This window comes from Coturnix japonica, chromosome 1 (genome assembly GCF_054131305.1).
Source record: "Coturnix japonica strain WE chromosome 1, WE-NBRP24, whole genome shotgun sequence".
NCBI classification, from domain to species: domain Eukaryota; kingdom Metazoa; phylum Chordata; class Aves; order Galliformes; family Phasianidae; genus Coturnix; species Coturnix japonica.
The window spans coordinates 100,950,882-100,975,827 of record NC_140663.1 but is presented as its reverse complement, the minus strand read 5'-3'; the positions used below and the strand labels follow the sequence as shown (position 1 = coordinate 100,975,827).

The following is a 24,946-nucleotide window of genomic DNA, read 5'->3' as shown; positions in this document are numbered from 1 at the left end:
TCATCCAAAAATATTAGTGAGGATAGAAAATTCATTACTTGACAAGATAAATGCAGTATGCAAGTTAATGCCCCAGTGTGTTGCGTTACAGTGCACATTTAGAATTAAATAACTTGAGTATTTGATTACTTTCTGATTTATTCTGCTGATAGTATGCCAGTTGTTAGAGCACCATTTACCATAATTAAGTTATAAGGCATTCCTTATATTTTGATTGCTAAGGATACAAATGCTCATCTAAGTATTTAGTGAAGGCAGCAATATTACTATTGGCTTGTTTTGTTGTGTTTTTTTTTTAAGAACATACTCAATGAAGCAGAAAAAAAACTGTAGTGCTTAAAAGCCATTTAAGAATTTTCAATAGATAAAGACATTGCAATAGTTGTCTATACCCAAAGAAATTCAATTCAAAGCTATGAAAATGGTACTCTTCCCTCAAAATATCAAGAAATAACGAAACGTTGCCAGTTTTTCCTATAACGCACACAAAGCACAGCAGTTTAAATTAGAATCATGTTACTTAAGCTGACTACTAAATTTAGGCAACACCGCATGAGGCTAAAATGAAAAGCAGAATTCAAACTGAAGTGTCTCCAGTGCCAAAATGAATTTGCCCATCAATAGACTGTTTTCTTTACACACATCTGGTACCCTGAAAGCAGCAACAGCACAGCTGTAAAGAAAACCAAGAAATGAGGCCCCTTAATATAGGCAAAAGTTCTAATGATGTATTTACCAAATGAAAAAAACACCGCAGAATAAGAACTGCCGCAATGATCAAGTACATACAGAATCATAAAGGAACCCTACAATGGCATACATTGAACTAATGACAAACTTCATGCTATACACAATGAATCTCTAGAGCGTAGATGTAGTCTCAAGCTAAGAGTAGCACTATATGCAAAAGGTACTAAGTGAACAAGAAATAATAAATAAATAACCCAACCCTCCTGAAATGAAAAGCAACGAAGGAAATAAGAAATAGCTGCCTGATATCTGGGATATTTGGCTGACTCTAATCTTAAATAAAATTAGAGCTATGTCAGAAGAATAAGTAGAAGTATTGTTTTATCCAGTCTGGATTTTCTGGCTCCATCTTATGAGAGGATACTTTTCTATTTGCCCGAGCTGTTTCTGACATTCTGCTAACTGTTTTCTTGTATGCGTGACAAGCAATGCCCAGCCCTCAGCAAGGTAAATTTTCAGTGCTCCTTGAAGATATGCTTCTGCCTTCTGTGGACCTTTCTTCTTCCTTTAAAAACAAATGAAAACAGAGTGATACAAGAGTCTTTACGGCCGTGAAAACTCTACATGCTTTTAAAAAGCAGTCATGAGAGAGGAATATTTTATATGAATGCAGAACAAGCAGCAACCAGCCATTATTCTATCATTATCTATCATTGTGCTGGTGCCAGATCAATGCATTGGTCTATCCTTCTGCAAGTCAATTTGGCAGAATTGCAATTAGTCTGAATATATCATGTCAGCGAGACTTCCTATACAGATCTATCATAAGTCAGAGCAAGTGATGCAAAGCTACCTCCCACAAATGCACTTTCATGATGAAGTCATCTCAGACTTCTGACAGTTAACTAAAAACATGCTACCTTAACAACTTCGGTGCAGAAAAACACTTAAATGAAAGTTCCATTTTTAACACTACACACAGTTGATAGTCTTTTAACCTGATGTTATTTCCTCAGGTGAAAATTTATTAGATAGTTTACATAAATAGCTTACATTAGTTTATGTAAACAGTTTCAACCCCCCTGCTATGTGCAGGGTCACCAACAACCAGACCAGGCTGCCCAGAGCCACATCCAGCCTGGTCTTGAATGCCTCCAGGGATGGGGCATCAACCATTTCTGTCTTGTGTCTCCCTCTCCCCCAAAATACAGCCAGAACCTTAGCACTGGTTTACAATAAAAAATATTTTCAAAAACTCCTTTTGAAATATGGTTTTCCTCAAGCATTACATTCAAGCTGTACAAAGTTAATGTATTTAACACATTTAATGCTTACATATAAAACTCTGCCAAATCTTTTCCAACAAGGTTAGCTGAGCGAATTCTCCCAATACTCTTGTACATTTCAATGGTGGCATGGGACAGATCCTGTTTGAAAGAAAAGAGTTATTCCAAACTGTAACTAGTGCTACTTACTATTCCACACAAACTCAGTAACTAAGCTACTAAAACAAAACTAACAAAATAAGTCACTTTTTAGATATCTTCTTGTCTTCAGGATAAACTTTTGAGCAGTCTGCAGCATAACTGCATTATGAATTGCAGAAGAAAAGCCTTATCAAAAACGAGAATTCAAAAAATGCAAAGCTAATATTTAGATGCAGTTTTAAGTACTTCTCCACGTTTGAATCCTCCTGCCCTTTTTTGAAAGCACTTATTTCTCAGCAAGTATATCCTTAATGCTATCATTACAAGATAGTACTGTATGTCATTCCAGGATACACCTTGGTGTAACATATTTATCAAAAGATCAGAGCTTGCCCTGAAGATCCTACTACTATTTAAACATAATATTAATAATAACAGCATAGAGTACATGACTCTTTCACTTAGGCTGCACATAATACCATCAAATATATGCTTAAGTAAAAACAGTATGTAAGCATACAATCACATGCAGAGTGTGAAGATGCAGTTGGGAAGAATTACTTTCCTAATTGTGCCTTAATGCAATTGCTTGAAGCTATGCAATCTTGATTTGAGTTCTCTCAGTCATTTTTAAGCTCAATTTCTACTGTCTACAGGTCACTAAACTTACCCAAAGCTTGTAATAACTGCATATTTAATAAGAAAGATCTGTCACTACTACACACTGTACTCAGACAAACTTACTTCTCAAACACCTGACCATCTCTGGCCATAAAGTCATTTCATATCATATTTACAAATCACATTTGCAAACCACCAGCCCGTTCCTCAGCAGCTTATTGTCTTTCTGTTAGCACAAAATAGACTGTCTGAAAACTTTCAAACACCTAATTTTATTTGTGGAGTATCTGTCAGAAAGTATCTATTCCTGTGAGGCAGGAAAGTGACCTAAAACAATATTCCAAAGGTTTTCTTAGCCACTTCTTGATGGTTCTTAAACAAAGCCTTGGGGGGAAAGAAAATCACCTGTGCATTCTCCCTTATTAAACAACTCAAAACAGTTCTCAACAATAAACTAAACTGGTTCACTCCTTAGCCTATCAGCATAAACAGAGGCATATGGGACACCAGCTACACATACAAATGAAAAGCTATATTCTCCCCAAAATTAAGGTACAAGCCCATGTGTCTGTAGAAGATCTGAAAGTCTTACAAAAGACTCTGAAGTCATCAGGTTAAGACTAGCCATTGAACTATAGATAAAGAAATAGATTAAGAAGCCTTTTATGGTAATAAAAGTCCCATTTCTCTCTTTCAGTATTTCCAGAGAGCTGCATTTCACTTTCCACACTCATTAAAATTTTAAATGAAAGTAAATGATCTTAGTCATGCCTAGAATTTTTAACTAATTCCATGTACTTCTCCACTGAATATGGTGGATAGAAGTTACACATATATAATAAATATTTATTCAACAACTATATATAAGATCGTTTTCTATCTGAATTTCAGAATAAAACCAGTCAACAATACAAACAACATAAACAATTCTTTCACAGGCAACCTCAGCAGAACCCACTTAGTTTCTTAAGTTTAGGAAGACATTGCTAAATTTTGTGGAGATCTCAGGGACCAACTTAGAACTGAAGATATAAGCATAAATTTAAGTTCTGAAAAATCTTAGTTCTGGACTGCTATCCAACTCTTCTCATAAGAAGCAAAGCATGGAAGTGAAATCTGCTATCTTCGTAACGTATCTTTTGAGACTTTCTTCAATAACAATCTTGTAAATACAAGAAACATTTAGTTTTCACATTTCAAAAGAGTGCTCAATTTTCATTTAACTTTTCCCCCAAAAAGTTTAAAGGCAGTTCTGGAACTATAAGAACTATCAGAAAATGATTCAAGGAAAACAAGCAAGAATAGAACAAATCATGTTTGTGACAAGGGTTTTATTTAACAATTTCTAATAAAAATAATCACAATATCACTACTCCAGCTCCTAAGTAAGGAAGCTACCAGGAAATAAACAGATAAATTAACATGCAGTGAGAACTGTAATGTTTCAGACTATGCCTGCTCTAGCTGCAACATTCACACGTCCCACACTTGATATAAGAAATTATACAATCAAACTTAATTCATGCAATAAGCATTGCAAGATGCAATTCTAAGTCACTTGAAAAAAGGCTGCATTCACATAACAGTCTTCTGAAGACAATTCCATTTTAGACAGCTGAGTAAATAGCCATGACACAGGCTCTGTGGATATTTAAGTATATTTACTTACCGATAAGCTTCAGCATTGAAGCCATAAATGTTAACATTTATCTCCATCCCTGAAACCCAGGACCAGTAGAGAGTCTCTGGTTGTAAAACAAATCAGTCTTGGTGCGTCCAGTATGAGAGCAATGATTTTCAATACCAAAATATAGAAACGCAGATTGAAGTTCCTAGTCATCTTATCAGGTGTGAAAATTTTGACACTGTTCAATCTATAATGTAAACACCCAAAACTAATATAAATAACAGAAGACTATACTTACTAAGTAGTGTTTTTCAAAAGCTTCTACAGATGATAAGGCCTCTTTAAGTTTCTTGTATGGGCTCTGTAATGCATTGGCTGTAGAAAAAAAGAACAGGAAACGTCACTTACAAATACAAATTCCTATTTTAATACATCCCCTCAAACACTTAAAATAGATCATGCATTTCTTCCCCAAACTCTAAAATAAAATCAAGAAAGCCTATTTAACAAATGTGACTGTGTGCATGCACCCATGCCTGAGACATATTCAGAGAAGGATAAAAACAAGCAGCAATATAGTTAAGTATACTAACTACTTCCTACAGCACTTCAAGACATTTATTCAACCTAGCAAAACCCGAAGTTGAACTTAAATACCACTTCATTTACCCACTAGAGATATTTCACAACTTCCTACTGTTGGATTTATAATTTTAATGTTTTAATGGTAAAACCTTATCCTTGTGAGAGCAAAGAGATACACTGATCTTTTCAAATACTACAGAGACTAAGTTAAAATCCTCTTAAGATATAATAGTTGTATTAATGGTTATATATGCATATAGATATCTGGAAATTATTCTTACTGTTGTATTTATATGCCATGTGTTTAAGACAAAGTCAGTTATTACAAAGCACGTGTACATTCCTGGTAATACCTGTTTCAGGACGTTCTGCCCCCAGCCCTGCCAACAGATCAACAGTTCTGTTAAGGTCTTCTGAATTGGGTCCGTTCTCTGACACAAGCCCACACAGGTAACCCAGAGATTTTAACTGTAAGAAAAAGATGCTTGTTTTCAACAGGCTCCAAAAACAACAAAGCTTTTATTTTATCACACTGTTCTAAAACCGCAAGATATTTCTATGGAAAATACTGCTGCCATGTTACACTGCTGATAAAATCTGTATCAAAGTTGCTTTGTGGGAAGAGGATAGAGAACATTTCAAAATGTAATTATTCCTACTTTAAGAACTTACATAGTTCTTAATAAAAGTAATTTCTAGATCGCATTTAACGTAAGTTAAAGACTCAGTCATGCATACACACAAATTCATGCATGCAGAGAGCCAAACTAAAATAAACCTTTCTATTTATTCCCAATAAACAGCTAAAAATGTCTTTCGGCACTAACTGAAAAACAGTTTCTATCTGCACCTGTATTTCAGCACAAAAGTTTGAAAGCTACACAAATGAACACAATGATTAGATGTTCTTCCCCATTATTAGCATCGCTAATCAGTGTTAAAACAGCATTACACAACTACTATAAAAATTCCTTCTAGGCAGCAGCTGGTATGCCCGATATCCAAAAGCCACTAGAGGATCCTGCCTTCAAGTTTACTGTTGGCCATGTTATCTCATTTAGCATAATTCAACAGCCAACAGTAACTCCTGCCCTCCAAGAAATTCAAGTCTTAGCTTGTTTGCTCTAAGCCATATAAAACGTGGGTAACCAATAAAAGGGAAAAAAATCTACAAAAAAACCATTAAATCCCACTTTTCTCACTAGTTGGTAGGTTTCATTCATTTTGTTTCACCTTACCCCTACTCATTATCTTATCTTTTCTCCCTTTTTATTCTTTGGGTCAGAAGAACTACAAACAGCATGAACATTTCCAATACAGGTACAAAGCTTTATTCTTTAGAAATATATAAGCAACACATGAAATCTGATGCAACCAGAAGCAGTTTAAATAATTATTTTCTTTATTCTGAACTTCTCCTCCACTTTCTTTTTTCAAGCACTAAGTCTTCTAAGGTGAAATTGTCTCTCTCTGCTTTTGTAATACTTCAGACAAAGATGACCTACAACCAGCATCAGATTTTTATCTTTACTGAAATATACACAAACTACAGTCACAGAAATAGAAAATATTCTACAGGCTACAGAAAGAAGAGGATAAGCTTGCAGTGATCTTCGAGAACATCCACCAAGATCACAGTATGGCATTCCATTTGCTTCTGAAGTTTCTTGTCAACTTTCAACAGCAGCTTTAGACACTAACTCTTATAGAGAAATGGAAAATGTGAAACTTGAAATGGAAAATGTGAAATCATTAATGTGATTAGGAAATGGGCTTAACCGCACTGAAAAGGCCACTTGATAACTTTCAGACTTCCTCCCAAAGAGCAAGGTAGGAAGGGCTTCTCAACCAAAAAGTTCCAAGTTATTGCTTGCCTTTTGCACAAGCCTCCAAGGATAATACCTTCAGTACAGTTTAAGGTATATTATTAGCATACTAACATGCTGCAGAAATAATGAACTATGTAAACAGATTGCTGTAATCTCTATTAAGAATATTAAAGGCATCTAAATCTGGTCAACATCAGCTATAATTGAAATAAATGCTCCTTCTCTTATAAAGATTGAGTTCATTTTGGAGTTTAATTAGCCAGTCATTATCAAACTACTGGCAGGCGGCAACTGGAAAGGTTGGTGGAAGAATTAGCGTTAGACAGACAAAGTTTTATGACATGAAGTGTTTCCTCATTTCCATCCCTCCTCCATAGAAGTGAACATAATTCTAGTAATCCCGAGGTCTCAACTACCTGTGGAGCAACTGGATTACAACCCTGCATATCTCACTCAGGACAGACAGAACAATGTCATAAGTTTCACAAGAAAACGTAAAAAAATCTTCCCCATAGAAACAAATAGCCTACTCCAAAATTGTAATGCCACAAGTGCAACGCTTTGTTTACTCACTTTCTCAGTAGCATAGCTCCATAAACCAACTGTGTGGGAAACATTTGCATCTATTTGAGCCCTATCACAGCAGCCTTCTATTCTTTGTAAGACCTCCAAACAACTCAAAAATACCCAACAATCCAAAGCTCCAGGAGGAACAGAGACCTGAAGATAAACAGAAAAAAATTAACTGGGAAATAAACATTTCAGTCAGAAGCCACAATACTTTAGAAAGATACTTTTCTTGATATCACATAACAAAACCTCTTGGAAGAACTAACTCATAAAACATGCAAAGAGGCCAGTTCTTTACTAGTTCCTAAATAACACACGCAAAACCAAATCCCAAAGCCATAATGATTAACTAAATTATTAATTGATAATGATTATGTGAATTAGATTTGATATAGTCATCAGGATGAAAGAAAAGCAAAAGAAGCCTAACAGGTACTAATACTTACAAGTTTCCAACTTCTTGAAAACTTAAGTCTAAGGAAAACAGAGTTAGGAGGAAAGTTCCGTAGATACGCCACTACTTCTGCAGTTGTGTAGTAGACATCAGACCTAACTAATACTAAAAGTATACTAAGAAATAGACCAGAAATCTGAAGGAAAAAAAAGATGAGTCTACATTTCCTTCACCAAAGGAAGTTTGTTAATCAAATGACATCTGTCATGGACTACTAATTAAATAAAAAAACACAACACAGAACCAAAAACCAAAACCAGGAAGGATTTATCAGTCATAACGTGATGAGGAAAGAGAGTTTAATGACAGAACAATCAAGATAAAGATTAGCACAAGTGGAATAAAAGTCACATTAATGGTATTTCAGAATCTTATTAATAACCGATGCAAAAATATCACTTTCAGAAAGACTAGTATGGATTTCCAGACTGTGACAGGAAAAGTTCAACATAGAAGCACAACACGTTAGAAAGAAAAATTGAATCCTGAAAGAATTTTCAGAAAGTGAAAGACCATAAAGACAGAGTAGCTCAGATTTCACCTGTCTGTTCGCTGGCATCAAGCCATATTAAGAGGTAGGACTGTAATAGTAAGAGGTATGACAACAAGGACAGCTGCACTACACTTGCCAATACACACTCCTATCTCAAAGCCTCAATACCTTTGTTTGGTTTAGATCTCCACGTATTAAGGCAGAAATATCACACATAGAAAAGATGCAGAGAAGAACCCCAGACACTAGAGAGGAAGACATGGGCAGTAGAAGGAAGAGGGGAATTGCAGAAAGTACCTTCAGAGATTTAGAAGGCTGGTTGTATTTATTTTGGGAAGACCAAGTAAAAAACCAACAAACCATGTCAAAAAACACACAAGCAAAATATGCTTCACATGGGAATTTTAAGCAAGTTTTAAATATGTGAAAGGGGCATTTTAAAGGGCAACACATCTGAAGTAGACTTTCTGTTCTTGAATTCAGCACAGTATCTTAAGGAACTTACTAACCAGCGTCACGTAGGCAAAACTTAGCAGTTACTGTTATAAAAGCACAGACAAAATTTGCAGAGAACCTAATACTCATGGGATTAAATTGATGCATGAGTCACAAAGTGTAGTCTACAAGTCTCCTAATGCACACTACACTATTCTTGACAATAAATGTCAATTAAAAATACCTTTGGTGATAGACAAGACTATGATTGGTTGTAGAACATCCCTGATCCAGTCCCTTTAGAGGATTAAAAACACTAGTGCAAACTACTGTGTGAATGCCAGGGGGGTAACACTGAGGCATGCAGCATGACAAAAAGTTCTGAGTGAAGTCACATGTTTGTCTGTTCCTTCTGTCATTAGATGTGATAGTGACAGGGACGTGCAAAACAAGAAAGAGCATTACTGGGCACCAGAAGGAATTACAAAACATGATTAGAATAACATCTACTTGCACAGCAATAAGAAACCCTACTGTAGATTAATGTTCAGAACAGTACTTTGTTGCAAAACATATCAGCATATTAACCACCTCACCCTATTTTCTTCAGCACAACACTGTTCAAAGATTTCAGTCTACTGGAGCTGTAGTTCAAGAGCTCAGTAATAAATCCAGGAAATAAGAGAAAATACCTACCATCTTAACCAGTTAATATATTCTAGTCTTCATTGAGAAGGTCACCTAATCACAGGTTCTTCAGATGTGATGTCTCCAATTTCTTTCCAAAAACTATCTCATGATGAAACACTCAATTCTAGTACTGTTACCATCAGGTATTACTGCATCATGTTAATACTACACAGACTGTGCTTACTTTATTTTGGTGGCCAATACCTAGACTTCGGAATTCTTGTGTGGTCACTATTGGATAAAATCGTTTGCATTATCAAATACATTACACAAACTCACTTCTAATAGCTTGAGTTCTTGCACACAGTTGTGAAGAAGCTCCAATGCTCGCTGGGAAACCTCCCACGGCCTCTGCAGGAAGATTAACAACGTGCACTGGCGAGAAAATAAATAACTACGCAAGTCCAGGAGAGTAGCTTCTTGATTCTGAATCAGCTCCCTCTTCTCCATGTCTATTGGCTTTCGAAGAATTAAACCATTCCAGCTCCTCACTGGCTGACAAAAAAAAGTCAGCCAGTTTGCACCATCTAAATAAATAAATATCCAAGAATCAATCACTGTTATTTAAAGCCTCTTTTTCTGCCCTCCCCACCTCTAGGTTGCAAACTTGCTTATTCCTTTTTACATTATTTGATAAACTTAATGTCTTAACTTTAAAAACTAAACTACAGAAAATCCATAACTAAGTCAACAACAGTTTCAGACAGTTTCAAACGCCACATGCATTTAATCTTAATTGCACATTTCTTAACTATCAGTATAGTGCCACTGAGTTTGTAATGTATTTCTCAGTAATTCTAACTAAATGGAGTTCCAGACAAACCAGTTTTATCCACGTATGTATTTCTTACTCAGCCACCACAGATATGTGTGTTCACTGGCATCAAGCCATATTAAGAGGTATGACTGTAATAGTTTCAGGTTTAGCATCAAGTTCAGTCAGGATAAATATATTTCACTGTCTTGTATTTTCACTAGGATCATAGCAAGCACCTAATGAAAGATCTTATGTAACACCACATACTTCAGCACAATACAACAGTTTCAAGTTATTTGGTACTTCCTTTACAGTAATTTTTTGTGAAGAGAAGGTTTTATCTTCTGCAGTGCAGGTTAACTGCATATTTGGTAATCATCAGAAAAGTGAATGGAAATATCTTGTGTAATTTGAAACAAAACTGGATGCGTTTGTTCTAGAAGCTCTTTAATAACTAACTCAGAAACAAGCTGTGAAAACAGCAACTGCATCCCAGCCAGACTGAAACTTAGGTAATTACAGAGGCTCGGAATGCTGTTTATAACAATCACTGAATCACAGAATCACAGAATTGTAGGGGTTGGAAGGGACCTCTAGATATCATCGAATCCAACCCCCAAATAATATAATATAAGCAAAACGCAGGTTTTCATTAAAAATTGTTTTTCATTCCTGAGACTTAAAGGCAAGAACTAAGAGGATACAGTGAGATTGTGACAAGGGCACAACTGCCTAGCAGACCTCCACTACAACGTACCATCTCTTTCTCCCAAGTACACGCATAGTACCCACACATCATTGTCTTTTGGTGAAGCATAGCACATAAATGAATAAGGATAATATTTACCATTTGAAGACACTTACCACCAGCCCCAAAGTTCACAACGTACTGAGAAAACAAGGCATCCAGTTCATCATACTGCACTAGTGCATCCTCAAACTGCTGCAGCATCTCAAAGACGAAGGCCAGTTCTTCCTTTTGACACACAAGCAAGACAATGAGCACATTATGGGTACTATTTATGTTTGGTATTATAAGGTGCCTCCACCTGCACACAGAGCTCCAGGAAGTATACTTCCAACATTTTTCTCCTTTCAGTAATCACATACAAAAGGATAATCTGCCACTGCAGTGAGTGCACCCTTTCCTCATAGCACACTGAAGCTAACAATAAAACTACAAACATACAGCTACACCAGTTCATCCTACTGTGCATCCAGATTCTGATTCACTACAACATACTGTTCATCCATCTATTGAAAGCTCAAGTTTCAAAGAAAACATACTAAACAGTCATCTCCCATAACAATAATAATGTCTCTTGTGTTTACACCATGAAAACAGCACTGTAGTATCAGTAATGGTTCTTCAGTACACATAGAAGAGACCAAAAACTATAGTTAGAAAGAGTCGGAGAAGTAGATATATCACAACAAAGCGGCAGCAGATGAACTCAAGGAGACATGAGAACGATGTGAAATTAACGTAGAAAAGGGAATTATACAGTGACTGGAGAACTAAAAAGAATAAAAACTTTAGTTCTACTGAATAAGATTTTTTTGTTTTTCTCTATAACAGCTAAAGCAGACATACTTAGAAATACAAAAACTGGAATTCAAGAGCATTCTCTAATGGGCCTTACTCAAAACACATGCTTCTCCACACATACTGTTAATAAACAAAGCAAAGAAATCATAGTGATATTGGCATTAAATGCCAATTACAAGCTTGAATGTCTTCGTACAACCACAGTAATAGGACATTTATTCAAAATTCACAGTATTTTCTAGATGGATTCAGTGTTTGTTACACTTGAGATTCATACATATTGCAGTAGGCTTGCGTGCACAGCCACTTCAGGCCTGCCAATATTAAAATATTGCTTTTATATCAATCTTCATCTACCCTTCCCCCTCCTGCCTCAAAGAACAAACAGAGGATTAAAGACACCAGAAAAACAAGCCATTATTAGAACTAAAACTCAAAACAATTTTTTTCTATTAAAGAAAAAGAGAAAGAAGGAGAAATATTCTTACCTGGACCATGAAATACTCGCAAAAGCTCCATCCTGGTTCGGTCCTTTTTTCTCTCAAAGTTCTCATGTCATCTTCAAACTTGCCTAAGTTCTTGGTAAATGACATGAGAAGCAATGTCCTGAGTTTGGTCAGGAAGGCATTCCAAGATTCCTGAGAACGGGAAGAGTCTTTCAAAGGGTCTGAAAGTACCACACATCTGCAAAAAGATTGATAAAAATTATTTTGGGGGGGATATAAAAATTTCACATATACACGCACAGCTGTAATAGAGTGCACATCTGATAGGTTCACAGTGAATAAATTTTAGCTTTTAATTTAACACTCATCAAAGAAAAAAGTCTGGGGGGAGAGAAAGGAAAGGGGCAGTATGTTTTGGTCTTCTCTTTCTTTCTTAAACTTTCCCATGTATGTTTAAGGCTGCTATATAGTTTACAGAAAGCGCTTAAGAGTTTTTTTACAAAACGAGTAGTATTTGAAGCTTTAGTTTTTTGTTTTCTTTTCAATAAAAATCAAATAATGGATACATTATTCCAATATTTATACATGAGAAACTAGAACATCCAACTGGAGCATAGGAAGTTCCACACGAATGTGCACAAGAACTTCTTCACAGTAAGGGTGACGGAGCACTGGAACAGGCTGCCCAGGGAGGTGGTGGAGTCTCCTTCTTTGGAGATATTCAAGACCCTCCTGGGCCTGGTGTAGGGAATCTGCTTTGGCAGGGGGGTTGGACTTGATCTCTGAAAGTCCCTTCCAACCCCTACAATTCTGTGATGAGTAATAATGTTATAGCAAACCAAGAAAAAAGCCTGCCTAGAAATATGACCGAAAGAACAATTACAGTAACTCCTGAAAAATATTATGCAGGACAGAAATCAAGATTTGTTAGAGATAAAAGTATATTCTTGCACGATGTCAATTTGTTTTACAAGCTTCATGTGCTAGAACTGTCACTGTTGGGTTGATTTTTTTTGGGGGGGGAAGGGTTGTTGTTTTGTTGTTGTGGTGGTTTTTCAATAACTACTTAGCAAATCACAGTAGTTCACAAATAAATAAGCTTTACTGAGAGCATTTAAATCTTCAGTTTTTATACCATAATCTAACATGAGTCAAAAAAGTACAGACACCTTTAAAGGCAGAAAAATATCTTATTTAAACTGAACACCATTTCTTATTAGAAAAGTAATGTTCCCTAACTTCCTAGTTCAATCAGTTTGCCATGAGATAATAAAAGCAAAATGTTTAAAAGTTGCCCAGACTATTTGCCCAAGCAGTCCTGCAATATCCCTAACACCAAGTGGGTACAAATAAATTGCTGCCAATGTCACAACATGCTGACATGTCAGTTGGTCACTGGCAGCTCACACTAAGGTACGAGTGCTTTCATCTACCCCTTTAAACCATCACCCATTATTAGAGGGAAAATCTATTTAAAGTTAACTCTTGAGATTACAAGAAAATGCAAATATACAATATATTCTACGCAATGTTGCAGAATAAGGAAGAAGGTATTTTTTAAAGTTACTTTCAAATTAAGATCTGTGTATTTTGTTGGCTTTAATGACGGCAGAAACAGTTTCATAACTTTTTGCATTGCTATTTTCCTTGGAATAACTTCAGTTTCTTCAGCTGTTTTTACATCAATTATTTCATACTGGAAAGGTGATTTATTAAGTGAAAAGTAGAGTTCAATGGGAAAAAAAAAAAGTTAACAATGCCAGCTTCATCTTCCCCTCACACCACACTACCACCACTTGTAGTTATGATAACATTTCTGCACCTAAGTTCTGAAAACTGATATTAGCATGCAATTTTCCCCTTCAATCAAGATTAGCATACTAATCTTGGAATCGAGATTTCAGTGTACTTGAAATACTCTCAAAATATTTCAAAGACACCACTAATCCATGAGGAACTGAAAATAAACTCCTTTTATAGTTTTGGATGCTGGATATCAGAGAAGATCCTATATAAAGCAAGGAACCTGTTACATAGGGAAGTTAAGGTTTTAAGTCCGCACGCACTAGCCAAAGGTTTAGAAGTTTGCAAGTAAAAGATTCCATACCTGTCGCTTTGTTTATTACAGAAGTCATTTCTTATTTTATCTACTATAGAAGTTCGGGGAAGGATATTTGTTTTATTCTTTTTCTTGGCATCACTCTCAACTACCACAATTAGCCAGTCCACTGAGTTGTGAGCCTTGAGAACGTTCTGCCACTTGGTGATGTCATCCTTGACTGTAGTTTTGTACACTTCCGTGTCCTGAGGTGAGAAGTGGTGAATCACCAAAGCAAACAGTCATTCTAAACAATTTCAAAAGGCAACTTTTGTACTTTTGTTCCAACAGAACTAAAAAATAAAGGCTTATAGAAAAGAATTAGTGACAATAAATTTACTTGTTGGGAGAATCCAAATGAGCCAAGGTATGGTAAGACTTTTGGTCTTTGCATTTCATTTATTTCTAGTAATTGATTAAGAGTACTTGGTATAATTCTTGGCAATCTTGTACTAATCACTGTACCAATCAGACTTCAGTATAATCCTCTAGATTATATTCTTAAACTTTACAACATTAGTATGCTTGACACCAAAAAGCTGAACTGTTATATTCTTGCATAATAACAGAAGCGTGGCATTTGCACCTTCTAACACAGCTCAAATCTTAAACAAAACCACTGACAGTTGTTTGGCATTTTTTGGTTGTTTCCAAACAGATGCATTAGATAACTCTTATACCTGTTAGATCACAAAGCAGACATTACCTCTGTCCTTCAATTGGTCTCTATTAAGAATTAGTAATGCAGTTCTCTAAGCAATGAACTTCAGAGAAACAGAATTAAGACCTTCCAAATATTATCCAGTTGCGGTGGTTTCACAGCCTGCTCCTCCATGAGCCTCTCATGGGCTGCAGGGAGCTTCTGCTTCATGCCTGGAGCACGTCCTGCCCTCATTCTGCACCGAACTTGGTGCCTGCAGGGCTCTGCTCTCACAATTCTCACCCCTCTCTCCCAGCTGCTGTTGGGCAGTTCTTCCCTTCCTTAAATCTACTCTCCCAGAGCACACCCAGTGATGCTCACAGCTCTACCCAGCAATGGTCCCTTTTAGAGCAGCTGGAGCTAGCTCTGCTCTGACACTGGGCAGCTGCTGGGCTCCGTGCTCACAGGTCACCCCTTCAGCCCACTGCTACTAAAACTCTTCCATCTGAACCCAATACACCAGTTCAGACCCCTGATGAATACTAACAGCTGACATATGCAGAAGATGAAGTAAAATATGCATTCTTTTTAAGATTTAACCTCATGAATGGATCATAGCCAAAATAATCTGGCCACATTTCTGTATCATGTAGCAAACGTACTGTGCTACTGCAATAGCACTTTTAGACTTTGGGTTTTTTAATGACAGAATGCTGAAAAAAGTCTATTCAAAAGCCTGTCCATAGTGTCAAGCAACATTACAAACACCACTTATAACAAAGGAATACTTAAGTTGACAAGTTTCTGATTTACTGGGTACACATGTTTATGCATTGCAAACTTAACTGTTCAAGCAAACAAACACAAAAAGCAAGTAAAAAAAAAAAACAACAGAGAGAGCAAGTTGAATGTCAAAGCAATTTAATTTTCTTTTCCTAATACTTACACAACATTCTGTCCAATAAATATGAAGAAAGGGAAAAGTCAGAAGAGCCTTATTCCCCTCTTTGGGTAGCAGCTCCTCTTTAAACTGAACAAAGTTTGATTCTAGATGAATCATCTTTGGAGCACGGCCATAAGACCTGAAAAATTCAAAAAACTGAAATTAGCAACCGAGACATGTAGCTGAACCCAAAAATCAAACTGGATTTTGTTGAATAAACTGAAAAGCTCTGGGTACTGGAAACTCAAGAACTATGCTTACAGTAGTTTACATAAAGTTAGCTAAAATATGGTATCACTTCAAGTTTTATTATAGATGCTCCTTTTTGGAAGAACAGCAGCTTGAAGCTTTTCAGCTTCCGTTAAAAGACTTTCTGTACCTCCAAGACCTCCGAAAGTAGAAAATTCTAAATAAGAAAATTCCCAAAATATTTTCCTCCACCAGAACACAATGAGCCATACCAAGGATTCTGCAGGAAGTTTCATCTGAAATTCTACCTATATTCTCATGAAAAAGAGCAGCACACCCCTTTCAAAACTGCCAAAGCATATCAAGGCACGTACCAAAGCAACAATAGCAACAAAAAGAAACACAACACTACTATTATTTTCCTCCATGTAAAGTTTAACACAGCTGAAGTGCAGAACTGAGCATTCTGAATATTTACCTTGATTAATTAAGGCAGGTGCCATATCTGACTCACTTTCTGATAAAAGCTTCCCACAGCACTATGGCAAGTTTAGTAACATACCGAAAGCGTACTACAGAACCGAACACAGATTTACCTCCTCCATTCCATGGGTTCTCTTGGAAGCTGCTGAGAAAGTATAGGATACAGGGAAGTAAATAAATTCTGATCTCCAGCACCTAAACATGAAATAAAATACTTCATTATGTGCAAATCACAATAAATAATTAAATAATAGTTGTATTAAGAAACTATATTCCAGTTTGCTTCAATAAAAAAGTTGTATTTTTATTTGCTGCGTAGACACTTGAGTCTAGCACGACAACCTAATACAACATCCCAACAAGGCACATTATAACTTGCTTCCTTCTACAGTTTTTCACAGGGCTACTCCTAGTACAAGGCAACTTACTGCCACTTCAGAAAGATCAGGTGCCAGGCCCCTGGAGCTGGGCCTGCAAGGATACCCAGGCCTGAGGTTATGTTTGAATCACTTTATGATACAAGGAGGAAACAGGTCTAACGTTAAGTTCTCTTAGTTTCTGACTCTCATCAGCACTTTTGAGCAAAGAGATGGTGAACTCTGGAATGAGGTACTTTGTCAGACATGCCTGAAACCAAACTGAGCAGTCAACCTTACTAGACATGGTATAACTCCTCAACAGTCCATCATGATTAAAGAGAAAATAGTACACGTCACTTCTGGCAAATAAACACATTCCAGTGAGAAAAGGAGTAAGGCCGTAAATGTATATTTCATAGCATTTGATAAGAGTTACCTATTATGACACACATGCATTCTGATGTTGGGAAAATGAGCTGGCCCATACTAGCTGTGATATCATTTATGCTATATCTCACGTGCATCCCGCCCTTAAGTTATCTCAGTTATTGCTCTCTTCTCTGTGGCTTCTCTTCTCTTCTGCTCCTTTTGGCTTTATCTTTGAATTGCTGCATTCTCCTTCTTTTTGAGACTGCAAATTAATTTCTTTTTAAAATCTTTCCTTCCTCCAGAAGCTCCATGTTCTCACTCTCCTTCCCCCACACCCTACCCGGGATCCCTGGAGCTGAAGAGTTATGCTTTCCAATTACCATGTTAAACAGGCAAACAGCAAGTTGGCTCTTTCCTGGCAGTTTTCCACTTGTTTCCTCTTTATAATCACTTGCTGTTGTACAGCCCAACCTGAACAAAGGATTTTCTTGCCTTTCTGCAGAACAGAGAGCTGAAGCTGGAGAAGAACCTGACATCCTCTTTTCCTTCCCATTAAGCACGTAACAAGGAATTGCTTCTAATAGGAGCTTATTAAACTTTAATTAGAATCACAGAATCAAAGAATGGCTTGGGCTGGAGGGGACCCCAAGGATCATCAAGTTCCAACCCCCCTGCCATGGGCAGGGCCACCAACCTTCAGGTCTGGTACTAGACTAGGTTGCCTAGGGTCCCATTCAACCTGGCCCTGAACACCTCCAAGGATGGGGGCATGTACAGTCTCTCTGGGCAGCCTGTTCCAGCATTCACTAGGAGAGTGGTTAGGCCCTGGAACAGGCTGCCCAGGGAGGCTGTGGATGCCCCGTCCTTGGAGGTGTTCAAGACCAGGTTGGACGGGGCCCTGGGCAACCTGATCTAGTAAATGTGTATGTTTGGTGGCCCTGCCAGGCAGGGGGGTTGAAACTACATGATTCTTGAGGTCCCTTCCAACCCAGTTCATTCTGTGATTCTGTGATCTCACCACTCTCAAAGTAAAGAGCTTCTCCCTGGCATCCAACCTAAACCTTAGCTCTCTGAGCTTCAAACCACTCCCCCTTGTCCTACCGCTGTCTACCCTTGTCAAAAGTTGATTCCCCTTCATTTTAATACCCTTTTAAATACTGGAAGGCTGCAATGAGGTCACCTTGCAGCCTTCTCCAAGCTGAACAAGCCCAGCTCCCTCAGCCTGTCTTGACAGGGCAAATGCTCCACCCCTATGAACATCTTTGTGGCCCTCCTTTGGTTGGGAATTAGTTGATTACTGCTTTAGCCTCAAGTCTCCAGAAAGTTACAGAACAAGCACTTCCCTCTTGATTCTGCACTTCCTCCTGCTCTGTTTGAATTAAGCGTAGCATGCGAAATCTTTAATTTAATACTATAAACAAATTCTGAAATGAATATTGAAACAAGCGTTGGCTATACTGCTTAACGCTATCTCCTACTAAGTTACAACATCACCATAAGAAGGGCCATAAAAAACTGCTTATTGATTTGCAACTCATTACTGCCCATAGAAAGTGAAATACGGCTCAGTGATTTAACAACAGCGTGCTGACCACATCAAAGCGATAGCCTGGGAAGCTTGGAGCCTGCCACAAAGAAAGGAGAAGTACAGACTGTGCCTATGGAGCACATCAAATGCTCTTTCTGCACTGCACCTAAAAATCCAGTTTGCATCCCAGAATGTCTGAGAATGCAACATCTTGAGTAAAATGATCATTTCCATGATGTGGAAAAGGTACTAAATGGTAATTATGTATTTAAGTGCCCTCCTATTGCAGACAACCACGTTGCATTGTCAGCTGAAGAAAGACCGTATTTGTGATCCATGCAAGACTATACTCGGTGATCATAGGAAAAAGGAGAACAGATCTCCAATGCAAACTACATCAGCTTATCTTTTGAACACGGACCAAACACAGCCACTGAGTATTACAAACACCCAAAGGATTGCAGCATTTCAGGTCCTGCTCAACTAGACCCTATATCTACTGTCATCAGCAAGTTTGAGCCATTTCATCAAACACTGAAAGTGAAGTTATCAGCAGGCAACACCAGCACAAAACTGACACGGGACAAATATCAGATGAGTTGTAGATGCCCCCTCCCTGGAAGCACTCAAGGCTGAATCGGGCTTTGGATCTAGAGGGAGGTGTCCCTGCCTACAGCAGGGGGTTGGAACTGGATGGTCTTAAAGGTCCCTTCCAACCTAAAACATCCTGTTAGGGTCAGGACTACGCTTTTACCTCATTGAAGCCTTTCAATACCTGAAGGGAACTTACTCCCAGGAGGGGAGTAAACTCTTTGAAAGGGCTGACAATAGCAAGACACGGGGAAATGGTTTTAAGTTGAAAGAGGGAAGATTTAGGTTGGATGTTAGGGGGAAGTTCTTCACTAGGAGAGTGGTTAGGCCCTGGAACAGGCTGCCCAGGGAGGTTGTGGATGCCCCGTCCTTGGAGGTGTTCAAGGCCAGGTTGGACGGGGCCCTGGGCAACCTGATCTAGTAAAGGTGTATGTTTGGTGGCCCTGCCAGGCAGGGGGGTTGGAACTACATGATCCTTGAGGTTCCTTCCAACCCGGGTCATTCTGTGATTCTGTGATTTAGTGGGTTTGTTTAGCTTTTATTCTCAAATATTGTTCAACACTAATCTTTCTGATCTCATTTATTATTAAATTGGTAAAAAGTCCTGCTATGGTATTTTTTTTTCCCACGGTTCACTAGCCTGTTATAAGCGTATCAATCTAAAGTAATTAGATGTAAGTACAGAATAACATCACATCAGCTCCTCAATGGTAACGACTTACAGTGCAGACAGGAGGCCTGTTTGCAAACAGACAGAACACTCTTCTACAGGATGTAATTGTTTAAAGGGTCTCACCAGCAGCAAATCACTGCTCAATTAGGCTACACGCCACTTCTAGTTTGGCACATTTTAAGCCCTCTACCTACTAGTGATACAAGATGGTTTGAATCAAGCTCTTCCAATCCCACAATAGCATCCTTAACTGCAGACACTCCTTCTCACTCTTAAAAGATTGACAACCCTCCATACATCCCCTTTGCTTTCATTATTCCTTTCTATTTTTGCAGTTCCAGTAGGTATTTGCAGACATTTCCCATTCTCAGGCCTACAATGATCTTGCTCTTGCTGTACCACAGCACATACTGAACATGGATCAAATGGAAGCGATGCAACCTGTTCTCCCAAGAGAGATAGAAAGTTCTTTATACCACAAGCAGTGACAGCCAGAACAAATTATACACATAGTTTATACATAAACAGATACTACACATTGATAAGGAGCATTCAACAACTACTTGACAATAGCTGCAATAGAATAGCTTGGCAGAAACGCTCTGAGAAAACTATTACATTATTTCATTCAGCGAGATGGTCTACAGCCTTCAACTTGCCCTTTATGTGGATAACAACACAAAGTAACTGAAGTATAAACCAGCTACATAAGGACAAGTTCTTTAATCAGAGCACTTGGTTGGCATGCATTTGAATGAACGTTATATTACTGTTCCAAAGACTTTCACAAATTAAATATAAATACGACCCAGGAAACGCAAGCAGCGTTGTTCAGGTTTGCTAAGAAAGCAATCTACTTTGCTTCAAGATTATGCCAAGTCAGCACTGCGAGGAAGATAACAAAGTCCACGATGTCTGAGGCTCAACCTGCCTCTTTGAATTAAAAACAATTGACAATGCTAAAAATAGTATTTCAGCAGTGAGGAAAAGCTAGAGGCCGACTGGTGAGAGCCTGCAATGTGACGTATCGCAGTGAGAACATCCACAGCTGGATATGTGAAAGCCCCCACTGGGTTTAAGACTGACAGCACACGAATCATGCTTTGAACTACTCCGCAAAGGAATCATCGTGGCACTCGGGTCTAACTGAGGAGAATGGCTTCATACTACATGGGATGCTGCCATTTTGAGGAAAGGTGGAATAACCAAAACAAGAGAGGACCAGCATCAGTCTGTGAAGATACTACCTTGTCCGTTCTTACATAATATGCTTATCTGCTCACCTACAGAAACTCTCTTCAGAGTTGTGGTTAGTTATATGACGAGAGCAGTGTTAAAAACTGCATTGGCCATAGGCAGCAGTTATACAAGCCACATAGGAGCTGCCATTTTTACTCTATAGGCTGAAGTGTACATTACCACAGTGCTACATTCAGGATTGGATCAAACTGGAAACTGATTACTTGCACAACAGAGACAAACTCATAGCTTTGGAAGAACAACTCAACCAGTTCTTTTCTCCACAGAAGCATTCCTTTGAAAATATACATAAACAAAAGCTAGTCACAGAATCACTGAATCAAACGGGTTGGAAGAGACCATCAAGTCCACTCCTCTCTGAAAGTAGGTTCCCTACAGTAAGCCACATGGGACAGCATCCAGGAAGACCTTGAATAGTCTCCAGAGGAGACTCCACCGCCTGTCCTTGCATCTCCTTGTAGTTCTGTTCCCCCTCACATACACCTGGTGGTGTATGTATATCTTGAAGTAGGCAAGGATAGAATATTCAGTAAAGGTATCACTGATTTCTGTTTAGGAGCTACATCCAAGATCAATTAAAAAGTTTAAGAAAAAGAGTATAGTTATAAGAGAGTCTGAAGATAATTATATATGTATTTACACACATTATTCTGTAATTATGTAGTTAGGAGTTTACACTTGCATATCAATATCAGTCTAAGACATAAATAATTAGTCAGGAAATATAACAGATGCTGACTCTGTACTAAGACAACATACAAACGTGGAACAGTTTTTATTCTGCAAGTGCACACAGTATTACTACGGCTTTACTGATAAAGAGCAAACAGTTGCATGAAAAGCAGCTGAGGCCCCTCGGTGTGCTCAGCGCAGAGCAGAGGAGCTGATGGAGGCCTGATGGCGGCTGCAGCTCCTCACAGGGAGCGGAGGGGCAGCGCTGAGCTCTGCTCTGTGTGACAGCGACAGGGCCCGAGGGAACGGCATGGAGCTGTGCCAGGGGAGGGGCAGCTGGGGGTCAGGGAAAGGGGCTGCACCACAGGGCGGTGGGCATGGAACGGGATGCACAGGGCTGTGGGCACGGCCCCCAGTGCTGGAGTTCAGAGAGCATCTGGACAGTGCTATAGCGCATAGGGTTTAGATTTTGGGTGGCCCCATGTGGAACCCAGAGTTAGACTTGATGGTCCTTATAGGTCCCTTCCAACTCAGGATATTCTGTGACTCTAATTGTTGGTTTTTGTTATCACAGATGAATCTGTGTGTTAAAGCACACAGAATTCTGTGGCTGACCCCCACCCATAAGCAGCACTATAGCTATAGTTCATGTGTCTAAGCGAACTCTGTGTGCCCACTCTACACCTGCAAGAACACAGGAGCTCCTATTTTCCATCAGGGCCAGCGTCCACACGTCATGACTTACACCTGAGGGAACTAATCCATCACTGGAACCGCAGGACGTGGCTCGTTAAACACACTCTGCCTTCTAAAGACAGAGCTAAAGCACAATAGTTAAGGATTAAATTATAACGTCAGCGGGAACACACATTCAGCGACCCCTCCTCACCACAGAGGCACGCCTTCCTCACCCTCAGCAGCACCACACCGACCAGAAGTTCGGGACATAAGTTTTATTGCCACGTTTGCACCCTGAGCACCTGCAGCCCCTCGAGCCACGTTCCTTATTCACCGCCACCCCAAGGAACGCAGGGCCACGAGGAGGGGCGGCCACAGACCCGCTCCCCAATGCCGTATTCCGCACACAAAGCTGCGGGCTGCCCCCGTCGGGAAGCCGCCGCCCCTCCGCCCTCCCCGCCCGGCCGCACTCACAGGTGACGATGGGCTTGTTCTCCATGGTGTAGATCACCGGCGGCTTCTCCCCGCCCTCCTCCTCGCCGGCCGCCGCCGCGGCGGGGTCCATGAGCGGGCGGGGTCTTCAGCCCCGGCTCCCCCGCCCGCCCGGCGCCATGGAAACGCCGCTGCCGCCGCCGGGGGGGCTGCCACGGGCCGCGCCTCCGCCGGGCCTGATCGCGGCCCCCGCGCCCCTTCCCCGCCGCGCCGCTCCGCTCCGGAGGGGAAGGCGTGCGGGCTCATCCGCTTCCTGGATCACCGGCGGAGCATTACCGCTTCCGGGGAGCGCGGCGAACGGCCAGACAGAGGCGACGCCGTCCGGGCCGGGCGCGGCTACCGACGGGCGGAGGGAAAGGGGAGCGGGGCCGGGCAGCGGAGGGGCCGGAGAGCGGTGCGCCTGCGCGGGGCGGACCGGACATTGAGGGAAGCCGGGTCGGGGCAGGACGATATAGGGAACCGGCGTGAGGGCTCAGAGCCGCTAGTGGACACGGCCTGATGTAGGTGAGGCGGCAGGGGAAGATTCTTTCCTCAGAGGGCATTGAGGTTCTGGCACAGCTGCCCAGAGAAGCTGTGGTGCCCCATCCCTGGAGGCGCTCAAGGCCAGGTTGGATGGGGCCCTGGGCAGCCTGAGCTGGTGGGGGGCAGCCCTGCCCGTGGCTGGGGTTGGGGCTGAATAATCTTTAAGGCCCCTTCGAGCCCAAACCATCCTTGGTTCAGTAATAACCACAGGGCTGTGAAGCACAGAATGATAATGCTGAGGAGCCTACAACATTCCCACAGTGCTCCGAGGCGCTCGGGTGCACCTGCATTGTCTTTCCACTGACCTCAGGCACGCCGGTCAGCACTGTTGCAGGCCATCTGGAAGATGAGCTTTACAGGTCGCAGTAAGTAAGGTTGGCAGATGGCTGGTTTATAATTCGGCCCGAAGAAAGGTAGATTGTGTGGAGTGTGAGGCCAGGATGAGGATTGCAGGCAGCAGAGCACATGGGCCAGTGAGCTCAGGGAGGTGAGTGAGGTGCTGAGGCAAAGCCAGCCTACACACAGGTACATCTTGGTTTCAGAGCCACAAAGAGCAGCCGGAACATACCAGCAAATACAGCCCACAAAGCTTCATGATTTATAACGTCTTTTAATACATAGGTATAATACAGTATTGCACTTCTTTTATATCTAAATGTTTTGCATTAGACTAAAGTAGTCATAAAATTGGCTCATCTTACTGCAGCCACTGTTTGCAGTATCACTAATAAGTGTATGGCAAATACATGATTTCTTGAAACAAAAAAAAATTAGTTACACACGTGGAAAATCATAAATTGCTTCCAGTCAGATCCAACATGAATATATTCCATATATTCATCAAATTGGCCATCCTGCAAAGATCTAACCAACGCAGGTGTGAAAGCAGGCAAATGTGGGTTAAATATGTGTGAATCTCTTATAGCAAATCTGTTAGTGTACAGTGCTTGTCCCCTTTTCTCAGAGATTAGAGCTAAGGTCAGTAGTTCAGTAGGATTAAGGTTTTAGTCACCACAGTATTTGAGTCTCTTTGTATTTAGTAGGTATTTCCCTTAAACTAAAACAACAGCCCTAGCCAGATTTTGGGCCTAAAACTTTTTCCTAGTCACTTTATCAGAGCAGAACCATGCTAGGAGCTGAACTTGGGGCTGCTTGTAGCGAGCTGCTGCTTGTGCAAGCGCTTCTCCTAAGCATCAGCATTATCATTTTTATTACAGCAATGAGCTCAGTACCCAAGTAGGTCACCCCTGTGATGGATATTGACTTTGAGGTGCAC

General features: G+C 39.9%; 1 protein-coding gene across 1 annotated transcript in view; it reads right to left on the bottom strand.

Annotated features, from left to right (window-relative positions):
• The window catches only part of TRAPPC10 (trafficking protein particle complex subunit 10), a 37,427-nt gene extending 13,877 nt beyond the window's left edge, over positions 1-23,550 (bottom strand). The window contains exons 1-12 of the mRNA XM_015883831.3: positions 23,131-23,550; positions 16,640-16,721; positions 15,858-15,993; positions 14,281-14,477; positions 12,216-12,411; positions 11,043-11,154; positions 9,701-9,948; positions 7,353-7,499; positions 5,304-5,418; positions 4,664-4,740; positions 2,026-2,117; positions 1,115-1,255 (exon numbers count right to left, since the gene is read on the bottom strand). Of these exons, the coding sequence (XP_015739317.2) occupies positions 1,115-1,255; positions 2,026-2,117; positions 4,664-4,740; positions 5,304-5,418; positions 7,353-7,499; positions 9,701-9,948; positions 11,043-11,154; positions 12,216-12,411; positions 14,281-14,477; positions 15,858-15,993; positions 16,640-16,721; positions 23,131-23,221 (1,634 nt within the window). The 5' untranslated portion in view covers positions 23,222-23,550. The remainder of the gene's footprint in view (positions 1-1,114; positions 1,256-2,025; positions 2,118-4,663; positions 4,741-5,303; positions 5,419-7,352; positions 7,500-9,700; positions 9,949-11,042; positions 11,155-12,215; positions 12,412-14,280; positions 14,478-15,857; positions 15,994-16,639; positions 16,722-23,130) is intronic.
• Positions 23,551-24,946: the final 1,396 nt, after the last annotated feature.